Below are 22,642 nucleotides of genomic sequence, written 5' to 3' on the forward strand. Positions count from 1 at the left end.
CAACAATTATGAAAGTTATCGAAAAAGCTTAAAAAATTAGGGATTTTCATTTAATCAAATGTCGATGACGTCATTTCTCAAAAATCAAAAAGTGTAAAATTTTAAATCAAGTTGAAAATTGTGTATTTTTTTAAAAGAAGAAAATTGACCTATTTGAGTATTTTTGTCGAAACAAAATATGTTCAGTTTTAATAAGATTATTATTCCATAATTTTGCCGCTCATTGTATACATTAATTATTATCATTCAAACCTACGAACATATTTTCATTACATTATTTTTATTAAAAAGATTTTGTTTTCTTATTATATTATTATTATTTATTATTATATCTTATAGTTAAATTGTGTCCAGTTACATGATTGGTTGTTTTATGTAGTTATTTATAAAAAAAGTGTTGGTCAGATTCGGGTTCAAACCTAGATTTTTTAAAGTAGATGGATTTTATAATTTCGTTCCTATACTATGAAGAATTTTATGTTTTTGTCATTGTTCATTCTCAATTTTTTATTGAATGTTAATTTAGCAATTAAATGAAGAAAGTCTTAGTTAATTTTTAGCTTCATGTTAAATTACAAAATACAATGAGCGCGTCTTCTTTGTTGCAAAACTGCATCATATTTGCATTTAATTGTCCTCACAAGGCCGGAAAGTATTATTTTAATGACATACTTACTCTCAACAATACTTGTGTGTGGTAACAGGAAATAACACTTACGGTGTCAATTCCGACGAGAAACATGTCCAATGCTAAATTGGATGCTGTTTTAGCATCGTTTTCCATTTTTAGAACTCGTTGTAACACTGAAAGCTCGTCAGAATAGTCTTGGGATAAATTATGCAAAGCAATGTCAACATGTTTTAATGTTATTCTAAAAGTAATTTTATTGATTACTTAATGTTTAGCAATTTGGGATTGTTTACTCTCGTATTGTATCCAAAGCGTTCAAATATTCTTTAAAAGTTGGTGTATTCCAGATTTTCCAAAACGGGATTTTCAGTTCCAAAACCGGAACGTTCATGAAAAAGGTATTGATTGCGTTGATTAATTTTTGAGTGTCGGGGTGGGCGTCGGAGTCCAGGCAACCCAGTCTGACATCAAGTGCGATTTTGGCGATAGCTTTTCAAATACTAGTTAAAAAAACTATTATTTTTATTTACTTACACTCCAAAGACCACTTGTGAATCTCGTTGAGAAAATCATCAGGCACTTGGTTTTTCTCATTCTTAATTACTTCAATCCTGTCGAAAGAAAGTTAAAAATTTCTGATTCGCTCCACTTAAAATTTTTCATTTCGTGCGCCAACGATTTCAACAGTGTTGACTTACCTGTCGACCAATTCTTGAGATGTCGTCTCAATGGACTTGACATACATCCGAGTAACTCGTGGTTGTAACATAATCTGGTTAACTTTCGACCTAAAGTTCTGCCATTTGTCGCCATGTCTGGATTTTAGAAAATTGAAGCAACAATGAAAATTCATAAACACTTACACCGCGATTATTCCACAATTGTCGCCAAAAAATTCTTTTCGGTAGACGTGTTTGTAATAATCGAGTGAGGGCATGGATGGGCGAAAGGGAAGAGTGTCTTCTTGGCGAAAAACTTTCTCGATTTCGTCGGGATCGAAGAGGAAGAGCATATCAGGACGTCCTAACAAGCCTTGCATTTTGACAATTTTACCATATTTTTCGTACAATTTTTTTGAAACTTTGTCGATGTGTTCGATTTGAAAATCGCCTTAATTTCAGACATAAAATAAAACAAGTTTAAACAAGTACAATACCTATGTAAGGGATAAACCTCCAAGTATTGCCCAAAAAAGGCAGAGGTTTTGGTCCAGGAACCTCATCATAGGGCACAGCATTTATCCATTCTTTACATTGACTTTTTTCAATTGCGCCAAACACACTTTGTTGTTGCTGACTCGAACTACTAATTACACGTGTCGCAGCTCTTAGTAATTTCATTTTTTTAATTGCTTGTAACTACAGCACTATCATATTTGGATATGATCGAACTAACTTTGAGACCACCCGACCGTAAGGTTCCGCCAGGTCCCCCTCCAACACCCCAAGAAGGCTTCTTATTTACTTATTAAGTAGAAAACATAAACTTTAAAAGTGGGGAATAGTCAATGAATCTGCTTTTAATTGCTTGGGAAATTATGCAACAGGGCGGAAAATAATCAATTATTTTGCAAAGTCTCTTGTTTGTTTAATATCCGCTTTTCCCTTTTTAGGTATCGTAAAGTATCACAGAATTATAATAAATTAAATAATTATTTGTTTTTGAGTATTGATTAAAATTAGGTAATATTCGATTTAAAGCGAGCGGCTTATCCAAAGTTTTATGTAACATAATTACGAGTAATTATGCCTACTGCAACTGCAGTCTTATTTTTATTCTCAACAGCAAAATTTCTATCTGATTAAATAACAATATCAAGAACAAATATTTATTACCCAACCAGAGCACATGCACGTATGCAGGTTTAAAATATTTAATAAAACATCCATACCTCCACCCACTTTTATTGCAATTTTAAAGTAATTTTTATTACACTAAAATGGCTTTATAGTGAATTAAAAAATCAATTATTTTCGCATACGAATGAAAAGCATAAATGCTTTAGAAAATTGCGACAAATAATTTCACATAATAATATCATAAATGTAGAAATAATTTTTTTATAAACGATTATGAAAATGGGTTATGGTTGTTTTAGGTCATATCTATTAACTTAATATTGTTTTACGTGAAATTACATATTATTTTTACAATTAATAAAAGTGCGACAAAAATTGCAAAACCTTATACTTTACTCACATGACAATAAGTGTCATTTATTAGTTATTACAACATAGTAAAATTAGTAATTAAACAAATTTGACATGAACATACTACAAAAAAATAAACAATAATAATGCTGATAATACAAATAAGATAAAATAAAGTTTGAATTTAAAAGAATATGGCCAAAGTATTTAAATTTGCAGTGTAAAATATTCTTCTGTTTTTTAACTACCTTAAAATTTTGGTTTTGTATGATGGTCATATTCTATGTGGTCGACCTTTGGTATTTTTGTATTTTCGTGTTGTCGAGATTTTATTACTAATGATGAAGTAAAATAATGGTGAAGATTCCATTCTATACTCTGTATGGCTGTATGACAAACAACAATTTTCAACTTGATTCGACGTAAAATCAATTTTTGGTCAGTTTTTATAAACAAAAATTTGTTGGCCTACAACTGGCACATTTACCCTAGTGTATTGTTTTTTAAATTGCTTGAACATACGAACATACAATCTAAATAGCTTTTTCTATTTTTAATAAAAAAAACAAGTTTTATGTGTGACAAAAAGTGATTTTTTCACAAAATTATACAAAGTGCGAGTTACAGTGATATTTGTGATGGGTTTGAAGGACTGAGCTGTTTTATAATCATTATATTTGAGTATTTTCTTATTTGGTGATGTTTTCAACATTGTTATTTGACTTGAATATTTTACAATTATTTGTATGCTCGTAGAAAAGATATAGTACATTACTACTGACTGTAAAGAGATTATGTATGTTCAGATTTATATTACTTGCTACTTCACTGCTTGTATACAGGCTGCGCCAGAACTCGCGCCCCAGAGAAAAATGCCGTGCAAGGTATAAGATGCCAGGAACATGGAAAAAATGTAAAAAATTCTATCTATAGAAATTTCAAAGTTATGAGAGTTTAAAATTTGTATTTATTTCTGTTGAAAAACTAATTTTCCATTTTTTTTTGTTCCAGGCCACTAGAAGAGGAAACAAGGAAGCTGTATTCTAAATTGTAACTCTGTTTAATGTTATTTGTGGCTTTTATTGTACCTTTACTAAATAATTATAAAAAAAAACATATACAAGATTATCAGTATCATTAAATAGACATAAAAAAATGTCAAATGTCAAAATATAAATGTCAAAATTTTTTGACAGATAGAATTTTTTAAACATATGTTCCTGGTATCTTATCTTACTTGGAATTCTTCTCTGGAGCGCGAGTTCTGACACACCCTGTATGTTTGTCCACTTGTACATACGTAATATGCTATTGTAACTTATTGTAAAAAAAATCGTATTTGTAATTCATTGAAGTGAATTATAGATAGAATTTATAATAGTGAATTGTAGATAGAACCACAAATGTTAAATAGAAACGACGTGGGATGTATTAATAACAAATAATTTAAATTTAATATTTTTTCAAAAACAAAAAAAATACTACATTTTTTGGATTTTGAATTTTGCGCTGGAAGTTAATCAACGTTGTTACGAGTTAAAAAAAGTAACGCCAGCTAAAGGCAACACTTAGAAGGTAAAATTTACAGATTTCTGTTTATCCATATTACAGTTTTCTTATTTTTATTTTTATCATATGTTAAATGTCAAAATGTGCGCAGTGGCGTGCGCACGCATATTCAAACTGGTATTCGTGGTTTGTTTGAGCTAGTGTGTTTCAAACATGTTGGAGCGAAATTGTAATGTGTTGTGATGTTGAACAGTTAGTTCTTATGAAATAATGTCAGAAATAAAACGTGCCCCGCTGATTCCATTAGGACCCCAAAAAGAGTCGGACAAGTCACCGAAAGAGCCCCGCAAAAGCGTAAGGATATCCGTTGTTCTACCCGAGTCCACCGAAGACACATGCCCGGAATACAACTATAAAGATGAACTTGCTGCTGCAAAGGTAATTCTATCGAAAATGTCCACGACTGCATTTCCACCAAGTCGGAAATTCGACGACAACATCCGGAACGTGCCGCACCTGGAGTCGCCCCCGGCATGGGGCTGCAGGCCGGAGCTGCAACCTGCAGTCCCACATTCGCCTTAATTATGTAGCTTACATTCGCGTCGCCATATTTGAAGGGTATGCATTACAAAAAAAGGACTAGGTGGCCTGGGCCGGACTAGGAGTTTTGCGGCCCCCTGGGGCGACACTCCTGGCCACCTCCCAGACTTTTAGATCGATCACGAGTCGCAGCCTAGGACAACTCGAATAGCCCCGATTTCGCCGTCGATTGCAACAGCACGACTTTCATTTGTTTAGAAAATAATTAACGTTTTTCATTTAAGAATGTTGGCAGCCGTGCCCCGGATTTATTTATCGGCTTTTTTCTTCAAACACTTGAACACTACCATTCGCAGCCTCCTTGTTTCGCGCGCACGGACTTTAATTCTTATTCTAGCATTACCATTTCACATCGCTTGTTATTAGAAAACTAGTAATTATTTCACAAACCATTCTATTTTTTTCGGGTTTTTGACACCTATTTATAAGCAGATAGCGGGCGAGTTCCGCAGTCGGAACATTCTCGGAGAAAATCGATTAAATTTCGACGAGATAATCAATCAATTGATTCAGAAGTGAGCGATGCGAAAACTTTGAATAAAAATAAATTTATAAACAAAATAAATTAATATTTTAACAAGAAATGTTAAAAACTATCCGGAATATCGCGCGCAAATATCAGGAGCACAGAAAGTCGAGAAGATCACAACAACAACGGTTTGTTGGTTTGTCTGTGGGTTACGAGTGTTGAGCGAATCTAGTCCTTATCTACATCTTGCATAAAGGATTTCATTCATGCCAGTATTTCGGTGACTTTGATGCATTTTGTTTTTAATTTTACTTTCAGGAAACGCGCGCAGATTGCTCATTAAACGGAAATCGTGGTAGGGGCTTTAAATACGCTCAAATTTCAATTGATGATAATTGTTGGACCGAATTCCTGCTCTAATTTACATGTTAATCGTATTATCCTCGATGTTAAATTAACTTTATCCGCAATTGTGTAGTTCCTTTAATTATTTACCAGTTTGGTCAAAAATACGAAACCGAAGTGTTGTCAATTTTTATCGGCAACCATTTCTTATCTAGAAATATAAGAACTTATTTTGTCGTTTTACAGGAAATAGAAGTGGAATTACGTGCACCCTAATTTTATGCTCAATTTTAGCGTTGATTTATTTTTTTGAGCTTTTATTACGTTTTGTGTTTTGTTTTATCTTCTGACCATGTATTTTAACAGACAATAATGTAAACACAGAAGTATTATCTAAATTTTTATTTTTAAAAAAGGGTTTAAAGCATGCAAATTTATTTGTGTTATCTGATTTGTTTTTTAATTGCATTCTTATGTTTACAGAATTGATTTTTGAAAGGTTAGCGTAAAATTAATCTCTATAATTTAAAATAAATACAGTACATACCTACCTACATATTTAAAAAATGTTGAGTACTATTATTTAATAGTAATGCAGGTAGTAGTAAAATATTAATAGTATATTACAGTACGAGCGGAAAAACTAAAAGATTCCCCAACGCGTGTGTAGGATTTACACACAAGGCGAAGCCGAAAATGACCATTTCCCGACTTGGAAACTGATAAGGAGTTGACACTTTCTAACTTTTGTCATGTCATGTTTTTCCAAAATTTGATAATTTTTTTATTGGCTTTCTGTTCTTTAATTAGCATGTTTGTGAATAAAATAATATACAAACTTTGGTGGTTGTTGCTTGACCATCAATCCCCGCCTTGGTAATGAAGCACCTTCCATCTCAGTATGTAATCTACTATTACGGAACCTTTGGTATTTTTAACCTGTGTTACATGTAGGAAGGTTATCAAACATTTAGTATTTCACTATTTTTTAATTTTTTTTACTGTTACTATTTCTTTAGTATTTTACTATTTTTCTAAGCATTTTGCAAATTTACTGTTTCGTAGTGAATACTGTGAATATAGTATTTTATTGAACAATTAAATAACATAATGTGCATGTTACTTTGTCTTTAGTAACATGTTTGAGTATAATTTGTAGTGTTTAAAAAGTCTATTTATTTTCTGACATAAATTTTGAAATCACAAAACTTAAGGAAAAACTTTTTCTGTTTGTTTTTGTATCTATTTAATTAGGTCTCCGTTAATTAAACAAAAAGGTAAAAAAAATAAAATTTACTACGTAATTGTTTACTTTCGATCGCTTTCGATTTAGTTACGCTGTTATTATTTTGTGTATTTGTACTATTAGATAAATTTATTTATAAATTGTCTAAGGTTATGGCTCGGCTTTCGCCTCGCATTGTAATTTTTGCACGCTGAAGTGTGGATAAGGAGTCCGACGACTGGAAATGACTACGCATTTAACCTTATGTATTCAAAATAAGGCAAATTATTATTGTATTATGAGTGAAACATAGATTAGTTTGACATTTTATGATTGATAACTAAGGTAGATGACCTTTTATTATAATAGTTTAAGAATTAGTTACATTACAAGCTTGTTTGAAATCGAAAATATTGGCGGCGTTGGTGTGAACTTGTTGAATACCGTTTGGGTTTCGATGCACCGAGGTTTACGAAGGAACAGGAGCGCAGAGACTCCAAGTGGTCGGACTACGAGGATCGACAATATTTTTCAAATCAAAATTACTATGTTTTGTTACCGCGTTGGTTTCAACTACACTTTTTTAAAACTAGTTTAGATAGCTTACAAGTGTAACCTGAATATTGAAAATAATGCTTTGGTATGAATTACCAATGTAACAATAACAATTTTTATTTTGACACCTTGTTAAACTCATTGGCGATGACTCATATTTATGATTTTAAAGGAAGCACGGTTTGAGAATAAATAATAACAGTTATGATCTGGTTAACAATTAGGTATGCTAAATAAACGAGTTTATTTAATTTTTTTCAGAAACGTATTAAGTACAAAGAAATAGGCGGAACTGCGAACGGTTTGAATAAATTTGACGAGTTCGACGACGATGATGATGTCAAAAGAATCGCCCGTCAAATGGAGGAAAAATATGTGAGTGACCAAAATCACTTTTTGATTTTTCTTAATGGTAATTTAGGGTACTGGTACATCTTTAAATAAGAAGAAACGGAAAGGTCGAAAGGATGATTATGCTGATATCGGGATGGGTTACGACGAATCTGATTCTTTTATCGACAATACGGATGGTTATGACGAAATGATCCCTCAAAATGTCACAACGCTACATGGGGGATTTTACATAAATAGTGGAGCGCTGGAGTTTAAAACAGATGATGAGGCAGAGTCGGACATATCTTCAAGTTCATCTGACGACGAAGGTTCAGGAAAGACGGCTAGTCGAAAGGTAACTTTTTTTTGAAAATGTATGAGAGGAAATTGATTGGTTTTGTTGCTTTAGAGAATTATTGAATCATCAGATGAGACTGATAGAGAAAATAAGACTGAGACTGTAGATAATTCAAGTACCGTGACAAAGGTAAGTTTGTATCTTGAATTTTGTGACAGAAATTATATTTTTTTTTGTGTAGAAGCGTAAATTACAAAACGGTGGAAATGGCATGCAACAATCGTTAAAGAAGAAATTGTTGGCCCAGAATAAAATTTATATAAAGAAAAGACGGTTGTTAGATCCGGATAAGAAAACAGTTAAGGAGCTTTTGAGGGAGAAGCGGGAAGATTTGAATATGACCATTCCTGAAGAGCTCAAGCTCGATTCCATTGATGAAGATCAAAAAGAGAAGAAAAACATGTCCATATCAAATGTTACAGACGTTATAGAATCGGTTGTGAAAGCTTCAACTGGAGATACAAACCGAACCGAAACCAATCAAAATACACCAACAAAAGCTGTTGGTAAATTTCCACTAACATAAAAAAGAGCACTTTGATCGATGGATTTTTTTTTTGCAGTTAATTCTACTTCTGATGGAGAATCTAGTCATGATAACACACGAGCGGTTAAATTAGAGGTTGTTAAGTTACCAGAAAATTTGTCTCCTGATATTTCAAGTGTGATCACAGCTATAAAAAAATCAGCTGAGTTGAACTCAGACCCGAAAAATATTTTTACATCAGATATCAACATTCTTATTTTAAGGTAATTATAAGTTTAGTGAATTTATACAACTAAATACATAATAATTGCAGATTAGAACGCAAATGTAAATGTTTGGGTAAGCCTTCAAAAATGAAGGTTTACGAACATTTAGCCACGTTTCTAAAATGCAAAACTGAGACGTTAACCAGACGGGCTAAGAGTCTAGTATTGGATGATGAACAGAAAAAGTTGAAAAATCTTCTATCAGGGTCAGTTTTATCTTTGCTTATTACTTTTTGCTAATTATTTGATTTAGGCTGAAGTCAGAAATAAATAATATTATGCCAAGCTTGCTGGAGAGCTACGAAAAAGAGAGTCAGCGTATTATTCAGAAAAAGTAAGTGGGAAAAAGGTATCCTTTGGCTTGCACTTATCGTGTTGGTTTCAGATTTTCGCACGAAAGTGTCGACAATGAGGAAAATAAGTGTTTGAGGATGCCGAAACGGCGTTTCCAGTGGAATGAAGTGACTAAGTATGTTTTTTCGTTTACAATGTATTGCTTTGCTACTTTTTAATTTTGAAGGAAACTATTGAAGGATATCCTCATATTGAAGAAACGTAGTCTTTTATTTGAAGGGAAAAGTAAAGACACTTTAGATGCCCAAATGACAACATTCCTCAAAACCGAAATCCAAGTTTTGTGGCCTGATGGCTGGATGTCCATGAATGCCCTTAATAAAATTTACACGACCTACGCTGATCCGAAGCGTCTCCTTAATAATTCTTTGAATAGTACATCAAGTAATACAATTCCAACTAAATCTTCAAGCTCAAACTCCAACCCGATCGTTAAAAATCTTCCACAAAGCTTTAATAATTCTAATTTATCGATAACACCAATAGTTCCTGCTTCAAAAAGCGAAACTAGCGGTAATAAAATTCTTAGTGTAACGAACGAAGTGACTGTTAGTAAAACTTACGAACCTAGTAAATTTACGAAAACACTGCCAGAAACGTCGCAACCTTGTGATATCTCTCCGGCATCACCTAAAAAAGAGCTTGAGGGCAAGTTAAAAGTGAAACCTTCAAGTGAGTTGCTCAAGCCACCTGTGAGCAACCATGTGAGGAAGGATCCAATCATCCCGATTAGTGACGATAGTGTTATTTATATAGACAGTGATGGGTTTAATCCAATGAAGAAAAGTGATGATAATTACTGCCAAGTTATAGACTTATCTGATAAAACCGAGTTGAAGAAAGAAGTGAAGAGTGTTCCTAAGAAGGAGACTAGTATCAGCCCGATGATTTCCGAGCACGTGTCGAAACATCACGAACTCAGTATTACCCCGACTTACCCCAAAGTCGAGTCCAAGCCCAAGACGAGCTGTGCCGGTGACGATATTTTTGAGGTTATGGAGAATTTGAAAGTTTTGCAGAAAATGTCGTCTCCGAAAAAGTCTGAACCGGCTCAGACTAGTTCAGCCGTTTCCGTTATCGCGGTGAATAAGAGTTTCGCGCCGAAAACGACACATGAAGCTAGCACCATGCAGAGATACGATTATAATAAAAGTGAATACAATACCAGTTTTCAGGACGAGTTTCAAAAACAATTGTTTAGTGCTCTCAATCAGTTTTCGTCAAATTCCAACAAAAGCTATAATAGGTCTAGTTGATTTTTTCTGTGAGGATTTTTTATTTATTTTTTGTTTTTATAGTACTGATAGGTATCCGCATATTTCAAACAGTGGGCCCAGCATGGTTACTGGTGATAAATATTATCAGGTAATCGGTCGAATTAATTGAAGTCTATCAAATAAAAAAATGTATAATTGTTTTTGTTGTTGTTTCATTTCAGAACGCTAATAATAATTACCCGCAGAGTTCAAACGGTCACAAAAGCAGCACTTCTGTCCAACAAACAGGTAATTTTTCGTGTAGAGCACTCATTTGTTATGTCACTTATTGTGTTTTTGTCCATCAGGTACTTATAGCATATTGGATGATATGTTTGCTAATTTACTCACACAGTATGGATATTCAAAAGAAGGTATGAGGTGTGCAAATATATATTATGTTGATTAAGATCAGGCACAAATCATTAGTATTATGTGCCCGATTTACAACAATTTACGGTGATTGTGTTGTAGTAACTGAAAAACAATTCCGAAAGTTTTTTGATAACTAGTTAATTAGGAGTTAATTTTTGTTTTAAAGTCAGAGACCGTGGCGTAATTAAAAACATTTGGTGAAAGCGTTAAAAAGTGTAAAAATTTATCGATAATAATTAACTGGTTGTTGGCATTTGGGAATCCCTTGCATCCCTAACATCCTAACGCTACTTTTATTTTTTGTATTTCTGTGACTAAAATTGTGCTCTGTAGATTGTAGTTTGTTACTCAATTCTTGATTTTGGGTTGGAAGTAGAGCCAACTAAAGCCAAGTAATTGTGTGAGTAGATCAAGAGGATTAGGTTCTTCTTTTATGCTTTTATTTGCACTCCTTTACCTTCTGAATTGATCCGATACCATTGTAAATAAATTCTTATTTGCAGCTGCAGCACCCAAATCTCAACAAAAATAGCTAGGGGAAGTCGTAACTTAATTTATGAAGATAATGTATTGTACTGCCAACTTTTATAAAGTTTTTTTTCCTTCTTCATTTTGTAGAAAGACTATGGATTCATTTTTTGTTATTATTAATTTTGTAATTTATTTATATTGTAAATTTGTAATAAATTGTGATTTCTGAAATATATTTTTTACCGATTGCGACCTTTTTATTTCATACTTGCCGCCAAGCAGTGATGCCCTAAGCCTCAATTCCCCCAAATCGGTTAACCAGAAAATTAAAGCAGCATTTACATACAACGGGAGCTTAATTTGTTGGAAAAAATAAGTAATGATAATAGCACAAAAAAAACTGAAATTATTAAAATAAGTGGTAGAGGTGTGGTTTGGAAGAGGCTTGGCCTCCCACTTTTTGACAATCGAACCATTTCTACCAACTCCAAATATCAATTCACTCAGTGTCTGTCTTCGGCTGTGGAGAGGTTAATAACACCAATAAATTATTTCATTGAGTGAGTACTGTGCTGAAATTTTCATGTTCGTATTGATTTTCGTAGTTTTCTAGTTAGAAAAAGTAGTGGATATTGCAACAACTGCATGAGTGGTTTTGGGGCTAAGCGCTTTTCTCCGTTGTGCAGGGGGAGGTAGGTAAGTCAATACTTACAAGAGCTTTAACTTTTTTTCCGATTAAAAACTAAGCAATTTTAATTTTTGTATTCATAAAAATGTAGTTATTTCCTTCTTGACTCATCTTACGTGCATAATTAGGATAATTAGCTAGGACTGATTTTATTATTTTTTTAAACTAATTAACTTAAGTAGAATAATACTTATTATATGGTTTATTATTTTTTTCACATAAAACTGTGGGTAGGCATAAGATAATCATTATTTTTATCTTATTTATTCATAATATTAGTACGCATACATAATTACCTACCTACGCTGTTTTATCTATTGAAACATTATATTAAATCTGAGTTTGAATGTTTTATGCCTCTGATTGGTTTTATTCCTAATCCAATTTTACATTGAATAAGTATAATCTCCCATAAAGTGAAAGGTTTCATGAAGACACAAAAATCCTTTTGATGATGATTCATACATAAACCTCATTCCACGGCTATAAAAATACTGTTCCACCAAAACAAATCAGAATTCTTTTGATTTACATTTGAATTTGAATGGATGTGGTTGTTGCAGTTTTGTTTGTTGATTTAATCAGAAAATAGTTTTAATAAAAAAAATGAAAACAATTTCTATCAAATATGACCTCTGCTGTTTCCATAAAAAAATATTCTATTACAATAGCGTAATGGTTTTAGACCGGAAAATGATGTTGCAGGTTAATTTCTGAGAGAATTTGCCGTTAAAGCCTACAGGAGTCCACTTAATAAACCTGTGTTTTATTGTCATTTTATTCTCGCTAGGGGTTACAGATTTGTTAATTATTGTTGAAGTTAAACTGTATAAAGCAAAGCATCACATTTACGATGTTATTTGTGCAAATGCTAACATCAATAAAATTGCAGTAAATCGCTATTGATTTCAGAGTGGAGCAATTATACTTGTTCAATGAATGGCATAAATTTTTCCGACAAATTGATTGTTATTACAGTAATTTGGTAAAAAATGTTTTTGGGAATAATGAATAATTCGTGAAATTCGTTTTGTGTGTTAATGTTGATGGAAATATCAATGTTTTGATTATCTTGTGGAGAACACAAACTTGTAACATTATGAGATGTTTACTAAATCGTAAATTCCGCTGGAGCTTTCTCTGCTTATATTATACGTAGAAAAAGTCAAAGAACTTTGCTTTTGTTTGCAAAGGCTGGTTTCTTATTTTCTAGATATTTCTCCGGGCTTAGAGATTGTTTGCTGCCTTTTTTAACTCAACATTTACATCATTTTTATCCTATTTTATTTATAGAGTTACTTACGCAGGTTAGACTGCGTGCATGGGCTTATTAGCCGTCACCTCCTGTCCATCTGATTAAAATTAATTCAGTGGCGACAAGTAGACTGCGCAACTATGACCCTTTTTTCCCCTAACAGACGTCAGAATTGATTGCTGTGCAAGCTAAGGGTGGAAAAGTACTTCTTTTTTATGTTTGCAATCCTAAATGAATAGTAATTCATTTGTTTGTTAACAGTTATTTGTTAATAGTGCAGCTATGTTAGTTTGACTTTTTTAAATTTTTTCAATTTTTCATTGTGTTACTACTCCAAATTGAGGGAAAATAATAATGCTGAAAACTATCACAAAAACGTTTATATTGCGATAAATGATTATTATTTAATGCCTCGTTAGTGTTGACTATAACCTTTCAGAAAAAAATGATTAATAAAAATTAAAGCGCTATAATCAATGTAATCGTGTGTTGAGATGAAATTTTGTTATTAAATTTTTTCGATAAAAATTGAATAAAATGTAGCTGTGAAAAAAGGTTTTATAGTTGGTTGTCGATAGTTGTGATCTCTAGATCAAAGGCTTTGTGAAACAAGGTTTTATAATGGGTTGCCATTTGAAGAAATTAAAAATTTTGCAGAATTCAAAAACAAAAAAAAATCTTTTCTTGAAATACGTCCATATTTCTGTAGTAGGTACTTTTATCATTCACCAAAACACAAATTGTTTACATAACAAACGTTTAGTTTTATACTTTCTGTTCATCTACAGTATGTCCCCGGATTGTTTACAAGAGGAAAATTTTTTTATCTTTGATTTTACGCCAAAACTGCAAAGGAAAAACATTTTTTGCTTCACCCGAAACGAGCAAATCTGTACTTAAAACTTCATTATTCCGATTCAGTGAAAAGAAAAGTTAATTTTTCTCTTGGTTTTCGACTTAGTATAATTTTTCGCTGTTTTTTAAGTCCTATCACATTGGCGGTTTTATTTATTTGACAACTATATGTCACTTTGACAATTAATTTATTAATTAAATAATGATAATTCTTGTTAAAAATGACTTTGTTTCTTATCCTAAAACTGTTTCTTTCAGTTGCCATTTATTAAAATTATGTTTTTTTACAAATATATTAGTTATTTAACTTGCGTAAACTCATTTGTCAAAGTGACATCATTGCCAAAATAATAAAACCGCCAATGTGATAAGACTTACAAAGCAGAGAAGTCCAAGTCCAAAAACAAGAGAAAAAATGACTTTTCTTTCCACTGAGTTAGAATAATGATGTTTTAATTACAGATTTGCTGGTTTCAGATAAAGCAAAAAATGTTTTTCCTTTGCAGTTTTGGCGTAAAATTAAAGATAATTTTTTTTTCCTCTTGTAAACTCAATCCGGGGACATACTGCATAGTATATTTGCTAAAAGTGGGAATATTAAAAAAACTAGTTTGATGTTTTCTATTTTGCGTATGTTTTATGTCTCTTCTGAATTGAAGTTAAAACGGCCAGTAGGTAAGTCATAATACAAGCACTTTGATAAGTTTTGTATATATCAAGTGCACATCAAATAAAAAATAATAATAAATTTGTGAATTACCATTTTTTATAAATAGAAACTGAAAAATGACGATACATGGTTTCTAAGTACATATTACAAAAATGTAAACAATGCGGATTGTTTATATCAAACATTTTAAACATATTTTCAACATTTAAATATACTTTCATTAATATCTGATATTGGTACTTTGACTGAGCATTATAAAGGATGTCTCAGTTAAGACATATTTTGTAAGTTTTTTAAATCCATTATTTTGGACGGACAAGGGTAATCTATATTAAAACTGATTGTACAGAATTCAGGAGTTTCAACTGTAAAATATGTATTATTGACTTCGGTTTGTAATAATTATGTTGTATAATAAAATTCTTCTGTCTTTCTGAACAATTTGTGTCTTGGGCATCTGCTCCTTTTGACTAGAAAGGATACATTGTCGCGTATTGTCTTTCCCTGAGTTAGTTCCTTACAAAACCCACTATGCGAGTAACGTTAGCTATAAAATGCATAGCACTTGTCTCCATTCCTATAAAATGGCTTGAACAATGTCCAATAACTGTTGTCTCCACAAGTATATTCCTTACATTCTTAACACCCACTTGCATTTAAACCACCCTGCAATGAAGCTGTTCCATCTCAATTTTAATCCAATGCTGTCGCGTTTGCATGAAATGCTCCGGGAGCCAAATTTAGCCCCAGGTATTTGTAAAGTCGTTGATTTTTTCGCTGATTAGGTCGTGGCGCCTCTTTTCCTGACCTTCTAGCTTGTCATTGCATTAGTCACGTAATGTGGCAAATCAATGCGGCTTGCTCCGGGCCGCAGGGGTGGTTTTTAGCGATTTTTTTTCGGGGGCGGTTGATGGATCGTATTGTAAAGCAATTGTTAATGTACTAGATTTTTATGTACCATTTGAGCGAAGTCGAGGCCGGTGGCAATCGAAAAATCAATAGCATGGTCTAAGGGATGCGCGGGGTGAACCAAGTATATTCCGTACCGACAGCGCCACTTCCTCACTCCGCCCGTTAAGTAAGGTGGTCGCGACACGCGCAACTTCTGTGTTTGTGTCCATGTATTGAACATAATTAAAATTTATGTGAAAATTAATGCCGACACTAAAGGGCTTTTTACTGCGGACTTAGTGCCGATGTGGTAAGAGTCGATTGTTGCACCCCCCCTGTCCTACATATGGCTTTTTGGGAAAGCTTTAACGTAATTAGGCGAAAGCGGCTCGTTAGACTGTTAATTATAGTTTTGAAAAATTCACAATTAATGAGATTACGATCTTGGTTCATTGTTAGACCGAATCTTTGTTTCACCTTCGAGACTTTTAGTTTTTCCTGTCTGACGTTGATCGATCTGCTTCATCTAAATTTGTCTGCGTGTTTCGATTAATCGCACGGTTTCCACTTCGGAAGAAAATTCAGTAATTCATCGACTTGACCTTTTATTATTCAAAAGAAAAAGGGATTATGAAGAAAACTCGAATTCTTACTCACACAGAGCGTGAATGTTGATGGGGAACGGAACGAAGTAGATGTTCAGACAGAGACAAGTAGATTTTTCCTATGCATTGCATCGCTGTGTTCCTTCAGGATTTCGAGCTGCAACTCTCCATAACCTATAATAACTTTTTTCCAGACGACCTGTGGATTTACTAAGCCTTTTTTATTTTCTGACTTGTTGATGGACGAAATTCGATATCCTAGGGGTTTTTACCACACACTAGGACAAGGATGAGACTATGCTAGACTTTATATTGATTTACGAAATCACTTTTAATTCGGGGAATAGTGTAGGAAGCTAACGGGCAAAAGTTCAACACTAAACACGGACTTACAAAATGCCATACTTTAATTACACTACATTTTATAAATATGGTGTACAAAATGTCAAGCGAGGATCATAAATACTCACCTTGACATATTGTCCTACTAGTTTGTAATAGTTTCGCACATTTTACAGAAATTTCGGGACAAGAACGAAAATTCTGTGAAAATTTTACTTTTTTTGCCTTTTGACTTATAAAAGAAATGCAAAAATTGTCGTTTGTACTTTAATTAAGTTTTTTTTAGAACAGTTTTCATTTTGATTGTAACTGTTCACATTAATTTGAATCAGATGTTAAGTTTAGATTTTTTTATCTATGGGACATGCTTTTTTTAGAATTCCGGTTTAATAAACTATTTATCTGTCTATATAGTTGTTATTACAGTACATGAACTTTGTTTGGGAATAATGATTCGTATCCTATTATTTTTTTATTGTTATTGTTTAGTTTTTTAGTTGTTTTTTATTTCTTTATTTTTGTTGTTTATATTGGGTATATTTTGTATAGTTTAAATACAATAAATGACATTATTATTATTACTTCCTTACTTTTTTTTGTTAACAACCCAGCCTCACATTTTTTATTTTTATGCTTGTACTTAATTTTTATTCGTACATTACACTTCAGCTTCAACTAATAAATATACCTCAGAAAACTATTCTATTATCTACTTTTCTGATTTTTTTTTTAATTTCAATTGAGAGATTTCTCATTTGAAGCTCCTAAGCTTCTTATTATTTTTTCCCATTTCTGTGAATTCCTGCTTTTGTTGCAGGTAGAAAGGAATGGTAGTTCTGCTCGGGGATGTTGTGTGGCGAGTTCCACAAAGCGCCTCTCGGTTTCTACGTAAATTTTGCGAGCCTTTCGGATTCCCGTAGTCCGTATTCATCCTTGCTTACTCTAGTCCAGAGCATGGCAGCTTTAACGGCTCATGCAGGGCACGAAGAGGAGGATATTTTTCTCGGTGAGATTTTTCTATTGTCAGCACTTGTGACTCTAAATATCACAATTCTAGAAAACGGTCTTTTAAGCTACGAAAATCCAAATTATCATTTGGACCCGACTCGCATTGATGATGCTCTGAACTCAAACACGAATCTGTATGAGGATATTTATCAGGAATTGGATGATATTTGTAATATCGGTCACAGTATTAAGGAGCCTTTGATTGGGGGGCCTGGACGGAAGGCTTATGCTGCGTTGGATATTGGCACCATGGGGGTGGATATTACAAGTGGGCCCTTGACGAATATTAATGACAATAAAAGGTAAATGATGACAAAAAGGTTTTTAATTGATTGATGGGATGGATTGTTTCGAAAAAAAACGGGTTGATAGTAGTGCAAAAAATGTTTTAATATGGTGTGCAATTTATTTTTATTTCCAGTAGAGAAAAAAGTAGCAGCCATTGTTTGAAAGGAGCAAAATTATTGATAAATTTGTTTGTTGTAGGAGTAATGAACGCAATGGAAATGCATACGTCATGGATAACAGCGAAAAAAGAGCAACGCGAGAAAAGTAGGTTTTTTTGCTTTATTTTCGTGCTTCATTCGCCCAAATTGTTAGCACATCATATCAAACAGTTTCATGAATTTACATATCATAGTTTCTTTTTACGCTTTGTTGACCATTTGTAACAAAAATAAGATTTAATTAAAACACCTAACTCAACCCAATGTCCTAAATAAAACACATCCCATATGTCAAGAGTTTTTTCGAGAGTGCCGCTTGCGATACGAGCGGCACTAAAATTCCTCTTTATTTTAGTATTAGCGAAAAGACGGCGAAGAACAACAAGGACAATCAGGAAAAGGGCGTGCCACACATACCCGGCCAGCTTAATAATGATTTATATGCCGTTCCCGTGAAGAAAAAGAATCAAAAATGTGCGGAAGAAATTGAGATATACTCGCCCGATAAAGAGAGTGCCGACGATACTGATTTACCTCCCGGCTGGGAGAAGCACGAAGGTAATTGAAAAGTTCACTTAAACGTACTTTCAACCAATAAAATGTCTGATTACAGACAATGATGGCCCTTACTATTGGCACATAAAAAGCGGAACGATCCAACGCGAAGTCCCAGTGGTACCCGAAAGCGAAAAATCCGAAAAACTTGAATCTAAACACAACATCAATAAAGAAAATGATGTTTTAATGATGACTTTTGAAAACAGTATCGGGTCAGTGACCAGAAGTAGTACCAGCTCAGCTCTGGATCTAGAAACAGAAGACCGTAAACGAAAAAATGATTTGACTTTCAAGTTTGTTAGATTTTTCTAGCTTAGAGTTTGAAGTAATATTTTCGTTTGTAGGAGGCGAAGTTACCCTTCGAAACCAGAACAGGAGTCACGGGAAAGACCAATTAGGTTCGCTGTTAGGTCTTTAGGTTGGGTTGAAATCGCTGAAGAAGATTTGACTCCAGAAAGGAGTAGTAAAGCTGTAAATAAATGTATTGTTGATTTATCGGTTGGAAAAAATGACCTTTTGGATGTTGTGGGTCGATGGGGAGATGTAGGTTGCAAAAATTACAAAATTGTTTTTTTTTATTGCGTTTTATAGGGCAAAGATTTGTTCATGGATTTAGACGAGGGGGCTTTAAAATTAATCGATCCGGAAAATTTGACCGTTTTAAATACTCAACCTATACATACTATAAGGGTTTGGGGCGTGGGACGCGATAATGGAAGGTAATTTCTTAGAAATTTTCGATATGTCAAGTACTAAACTCGATATTTTTTGTGCTTTCTATTACTCAGGGAGAGGTATTCAAATTAGCGCTCAATATTAGTAATGATATATTTTTACCAAATTAATTTTGTTTTTGCAGAGATTTTGCTTACGTAGCTAGAGATCGAAGCACTCGAAAACACATGTGTCACGTCTTTCGTTGCGACATGCCTGCCCGCACTATTGCCAATACTTTAAGAGATATTTGTAAAAAAATAATGATAGAACGAAGTTTGCAACAGAATTTAGCTAAACCAATCGATATTAACGGTCGGACGTTAGCTACCCGACCTACAAACCTACCAACTGAACATCGACGGTTAACTCGCAACGGCCAGTCTTTAGTTTGTAAGTAGTCGATTTTTTGTTTTTGGTAGGTTGGTAACTTGGGGGTTTTAGCCCAGTCTTTTCCCACTCCTATGGAAGAACCAAAGAAAGTACTTAGAGCCCAATATTTGGGCACCACTCAAGTATCACAAGCCACTGGAATGGATGTTTTGAATGAGGCTATTGATAGACTTGTGGCGACTGTTCCTCCAGAACAGTGGCAGTGTGTTAACGTAGCTGTGGCTCCGTCTATGATATCAATCCAAAGCCCAAGTGTAAGTTTTAGTGACGTTAGAAACTTTTGCAACATTTGGTAATAACTGTGTTTTTATAGGACGATAGGCTCATAGCGGAATGCCGCGTCCGCTACTTATCCTTTTTAGGTATAGGAAAAATTATCAAACACTGTGCATTCGTAATGCATACTGCACAGGACACTTTTGTTGCACATGTGTTTTACTGCGAACCTTCTTCTGGTGCACTTTGTAAGACCATTGAGGCGGCTTGTAAGGTTGGTCTTCCGTTTTATTGTTTCGGGGTATTTAAAATCGTTTGTAGCTGAGATACCAAAAGTGTCTCGACGCTCACCCTCAAGGTCTTGAACGAAATAATTCCAATCTCCACACTCCTGGAAAAAGTATTGGAGCGGCTCTAAAATCAATCGTTGGTTCTCTAACTGGAAGGAAAAGTAGAAGTAGTGACTCTTGAGATACGGTAAAATCTCTGCAGGAATTGTGTCTCTTGCCTGTGGAGCGCGAGATAATCAAACACAGACATCTGCAGTCTCCTCAAACCCAGAAATACATAACTTCAACTTCTTCGGCGGATCTTCGTTCTCTTATGTCTCCTGTGTTGAATATGAAGCACATTAGCTGGGATTCGGCTCATTAAGCTGGTTTAACAATAAAACTGTACAAAATTTGTGTTAAGACTCGATTAGCATCACGTGGTGTTTGTCAATTGCTGTTAAGGCGAGCACATTGCACTAACTAACAAGACGCTTCTAAATATGATAGATTAGGACACAAGCACTTCTTGTGAGCCTCTGTTAGGTAGTCTGCAACGAGATGGTCTCTCATATTTAGAGTTAGTTACTCTGCCTCTATATGTTTTAGCTGTCGTAAGGTGATCAACAGTGTTAATTTAACGCTTCATCAAGGTGTAAATATGTAGTCAAAAAGTGTCTTGGTGTTTTTGGGGTTGGTCACTTTATACTGAATTTGGTATTTGTATGCTTGCTTCAAGCCTCGGCAAACAAATCACAACAACACCCAGCTAAAGACAATATTACATTAAGGTTTTACAAAATTGTAAAAAATCAAAAGGGCGGGAAGATTGTCTTTACACGTGCGATCTTAGTTAAGAACTACTGCAATGTTTATGTAAATACTAATAAGCCTTTCATGTTCTTAGGTCAGGTACGTTTTATATTTTTTCCGGCTTGGTGTATAAATTGAGAGACGTGCAATCTTGCCATTGCTATTCTTTTCTCTTTAGTTGTCGTTACTATCTATTGTATGCCTTTACGCAAAGTGACATGTTTTATCTCATATAGATATTTGTTTACTACAATATTTTTATAAAAAATGAATGTATGCAATGAACGCATTTCATCACTGTTGAGTAGTCTGCAAACTGTTTATTTCACTCACCGTTTCGTTGATCGCTTGTAATGTAAATATGCCAGCCAGACTTGTAGTTTCAAAAACAGTTAATGTAAAATTTTCTGATTAACAACAATTGTCCAATAAATTGCATACTCTTATTTAACCCCTCTTGATTTATTTTTACCCTTCAACCTGTTAATTAAAGCTGAATTTGTTAAGCATTACGCATAGTAGGGAAGTAAAATGTGACCGGATTTGCAAATAACTCCCAACTTTGTGCTCGGCCGACATCAAAACGCGGCCCGACTAATTTGCATATATTTGATCAAAGAAAGTTTGCTTGTTAAATAGATATTTTTTTAATTTTGCATTTCTTGTTTTCGAAAATTTGACTTGCAGAATTTGGGGGCCACCACTTATACATAATAATCCCCCATTACCGGTGTTATCGAATATGCACCAATTTAAATACCTAATGAATTCAAATGTGGGTCGCACTTTGTTATTCAAATAATTTTCTTAAGAGGGGGCGACCACGCAATTTTGAACACCTATTACTCATCTTTAAGTCTTTAAACGTTGCTTGCCAATAATTTCGATTACTTTTTAATTAGGAAAAATAGCGAGGGTGTTTTTAGGTATAAAGATTGATTGATGAGGCGCCAATTTTGCTAATTAATATTTATTATGTCGGAGCTTTAAAACCGTTTAATTTTTTCGCTCGGTGGATTTGAATGTTTGATGCGAGGAAATTTCGGCGCAACTGAATCAGAAGATTAAATTCCACTGTCTCTTAAATCTAATAAAGCAATCTAAGAAAAATTTTGTATGCGTAGCTGCGACACTTGTCCTTTCCGTCGAAAAATACCCCAGGGTACTATACGATAAAAATAAACTACCGTTTTAGCCCGAAAGGTAACTTACTTACGTTTCGCCTTCCATATGTCATATTTAGCAATCGAAAGAAAAGCTATACTATATCTCCGGAGAATTTCCTAACATGGCATTTATTCACAAATGTATTGATTGAGCTAATGTAATATTCTTTGAGGAGGGATAAAATCGAACAAATAATGCCGACAGCAATTCACAATTTTCTTTTAAAAATCCTATTAAGCGTACCGGTATTTTCGCTCGCTTGGTTTCATTGACTTTCGCACAATCTTTTCAACTTGGAGTCTTTAGACATTGTTTCTTGTCGAGACTGGCAATTATATTACAAACTTTTCGAAACACTAGTTAATATT

The 22,642-nt window shown here is 33.7% G+C and overlaps 3 protein-coding genes across 14 annotated transcripts in view; 2 read left to right on the forward strand and 1 right to left on the reverse strand.

Moving 5' to 3' along the window:
- Positions 1-2,063, reverse strand: part of LOC123005173 (probable cytochrome P450 49a1) — a 3,194-nt gene extending 1,131 nt beyond the window's left edge. Inside the window, exons 1-6 of one of the 3 annotated variants that reach the window (XM_044398829.1) lie at positions 1,788-2,063; positions 1,495-1,741; positions 1,330-1,446; positions 1,166-1,242; positions 925-1,120; positions 719-872 (exon numbers count right to left, since the gene is read on the reverse strand). In XM_044398829.1, coding sequence (XP_044254764.1) covers positions 719-872; positions 925-1,120; positions 1,166-1,242; positions 1,330-1,446; positions 1,495-1,741; positions 1,788-1,971 — 975 coding nt within the window. In that variant the 5' untranslated portion in view covers positions 1,972-2,063. The remainder of the gene's footprint in view (positions 1-718; positions 873-924; positions 1,121-1,165; positions 1,243-1,329; positions 1,447-1,494; positions 1,742-1,787) is intronic. The other 2 variants (XM_044398827.1, XM_044398828.1) reach the window with 2 other exon arrangements.
- Positions 2,064-4,455: 2,392 nt separating this feature from the next.
- On the forward strand, positions 4,456-11,631 carry LOC123004691 (yemanuclein). Of its 2 annotated transcripts, XM_044398074.1 has the most exons (14): positions 4,456-4,728; positions 7,746-7,859; positions 7,906-8,172; positions 8,227-8,304; positions 8,357-8,681; positions 8,739-8,925; positions 8,976-9,134; positions 9,182-9,262; positions 9,314-9,397; positions 9,449-10,528; positions 10,581-10,647; positions 10,721-10,787; positions 10,847-10,912; positions 11,417-11,631. In XM_044398074.1, the coding sequence occupies exons 1-14, from the start codon at positions 4,561-4,563 to the stop codon at positions 11,443-11,445; spliced, it is 2,772 nt and encodes a 923-aa protein (XP_044254009.1). In that variant the 5' UTR covers positions 4,456-4,560; the 3' UTR covers positions 11,446-11,631. The 2 variants fall into 2 exon arrangements, with proteins under 2 accessions (XP_044254009.1, XP_044254010.1); XM_044398075.1 differs by lacking the exon at positions 10,847-10,912.
- Positions 11,632-11,712: 81 nt separating this feature from the next.
- LOC123005418 (protein Fe65 homolog) lies at positions 11,713-21,558 on the forward strand. Of its 9 annotated transcripts, none has more exons than XM_044399153.1 (14): positions 11,713-11,944; positions 11,990-12,080; positions 17,508-17,696; positions 17,748-18,000; positions 18,185-18,250; positions 18,500-18,702; positions 18,758-18,995; positions 19,047-19,245; positions 19,294-19,421; positions 19,491-19,496; positions 19,562-19,809; positions 19,861-20,063; positions 20,123-20,299; positions 20,347-21,558. In XM_044399153.1, exons 3-14 carry the CDS (start codon positions 17,537-17,539, stop codon positions 20,494-20,496), a joined length of 2,031 nt encoding a protein of 676 aa, XP_044255088.1. In that variant the 5' UTR covers positions 11,713-11,944; positions 11,990-12,080; positions 17,508-17,536; the 3' UTR covers positions 20,497-21,558. The 9 variants fall into 9 exon arrangements, with proteins under 9 accessions (XP_044255088.1, XP_044255092.1, XP_044255087.1 ...); XM_044399157.1 differs by having other exon boundaries at positions 11,990-12,076; XM_044399152.1 differs by having other exon boundaries at positions 11,998-12,080.
- Positions 21,559-22,642: the final 1,084 nt, after the last annotated feature.

The sequence above is a fragment of the Tribolium madens genome, unplaced genomic scaffold, assembly GCF_015345945.1.
Source record: "Tribolium madens isolate multiple individuals breed KSU strain unplaced genomic scaffold, Tmad_KSU_1.1 Scaffold_20;HRSCAF=117;Tcas5.2_LG4, whole genome shotgun sequence".
Taxonomy (NCBI): Eukaryota; Metazoa; Arthropoda; class Insecta; order Coleoptera; family Tenebrionidae; genus Tribolium; species Tribolium madens.

What these genes read in the sequence shown, in the direction of transcription:
- LOC123004691 (XM_044398074.1), top strand. Translation starts at nt 4,561, where the DNA reads ATGTCAGAAATAAAACGTGCCCCGCTGATTCCATTAGGACCCCAAAAA. An exon ending in TTGAAAAATCTTCTATCAGG is followed by an intron (nt 9,135 to 9,181) that starts GTCAGTTTTATC and finishes TATTTGATTTAG; the next exon opens with GCTGAAGTCAGAAATAAATA. An exon ending in CACTTCTGTCCAACAAACAG is followed by an intron (nt 10,788 to 10,846) that starts GTAATTTTTCGT and finishes TTTGTCCATCAG; the next exon opens with GTACTTATAGCATATTGGAT.
- LOC123005418 (XM_044399153.1), top strand. Translation starts at nt 17,537, where the DNA reads ATGTTGTGTGGCGAGTTCCACAAAGCGCCTCTCGGTTTCTACGTAAAT. An exon ending in CGGCTGGGAGAAGCACGAAG is followed by an intron (nt 18,703 to 18,757) that starts GTAATTGAAAAG and finishes GTCTGATTACAG; the next exon opens with ACAATGATGGCCCTTACTAT. An exon ending in CCATTGAGGCGGCTTGTAAG is followed by an intron (nt 20,300 to 20,346) that starts GTTGGTCTTCCG and finishes AATCGTTTGTAG; the next exon opens with CTGAGATACCAAAAGTGTCT.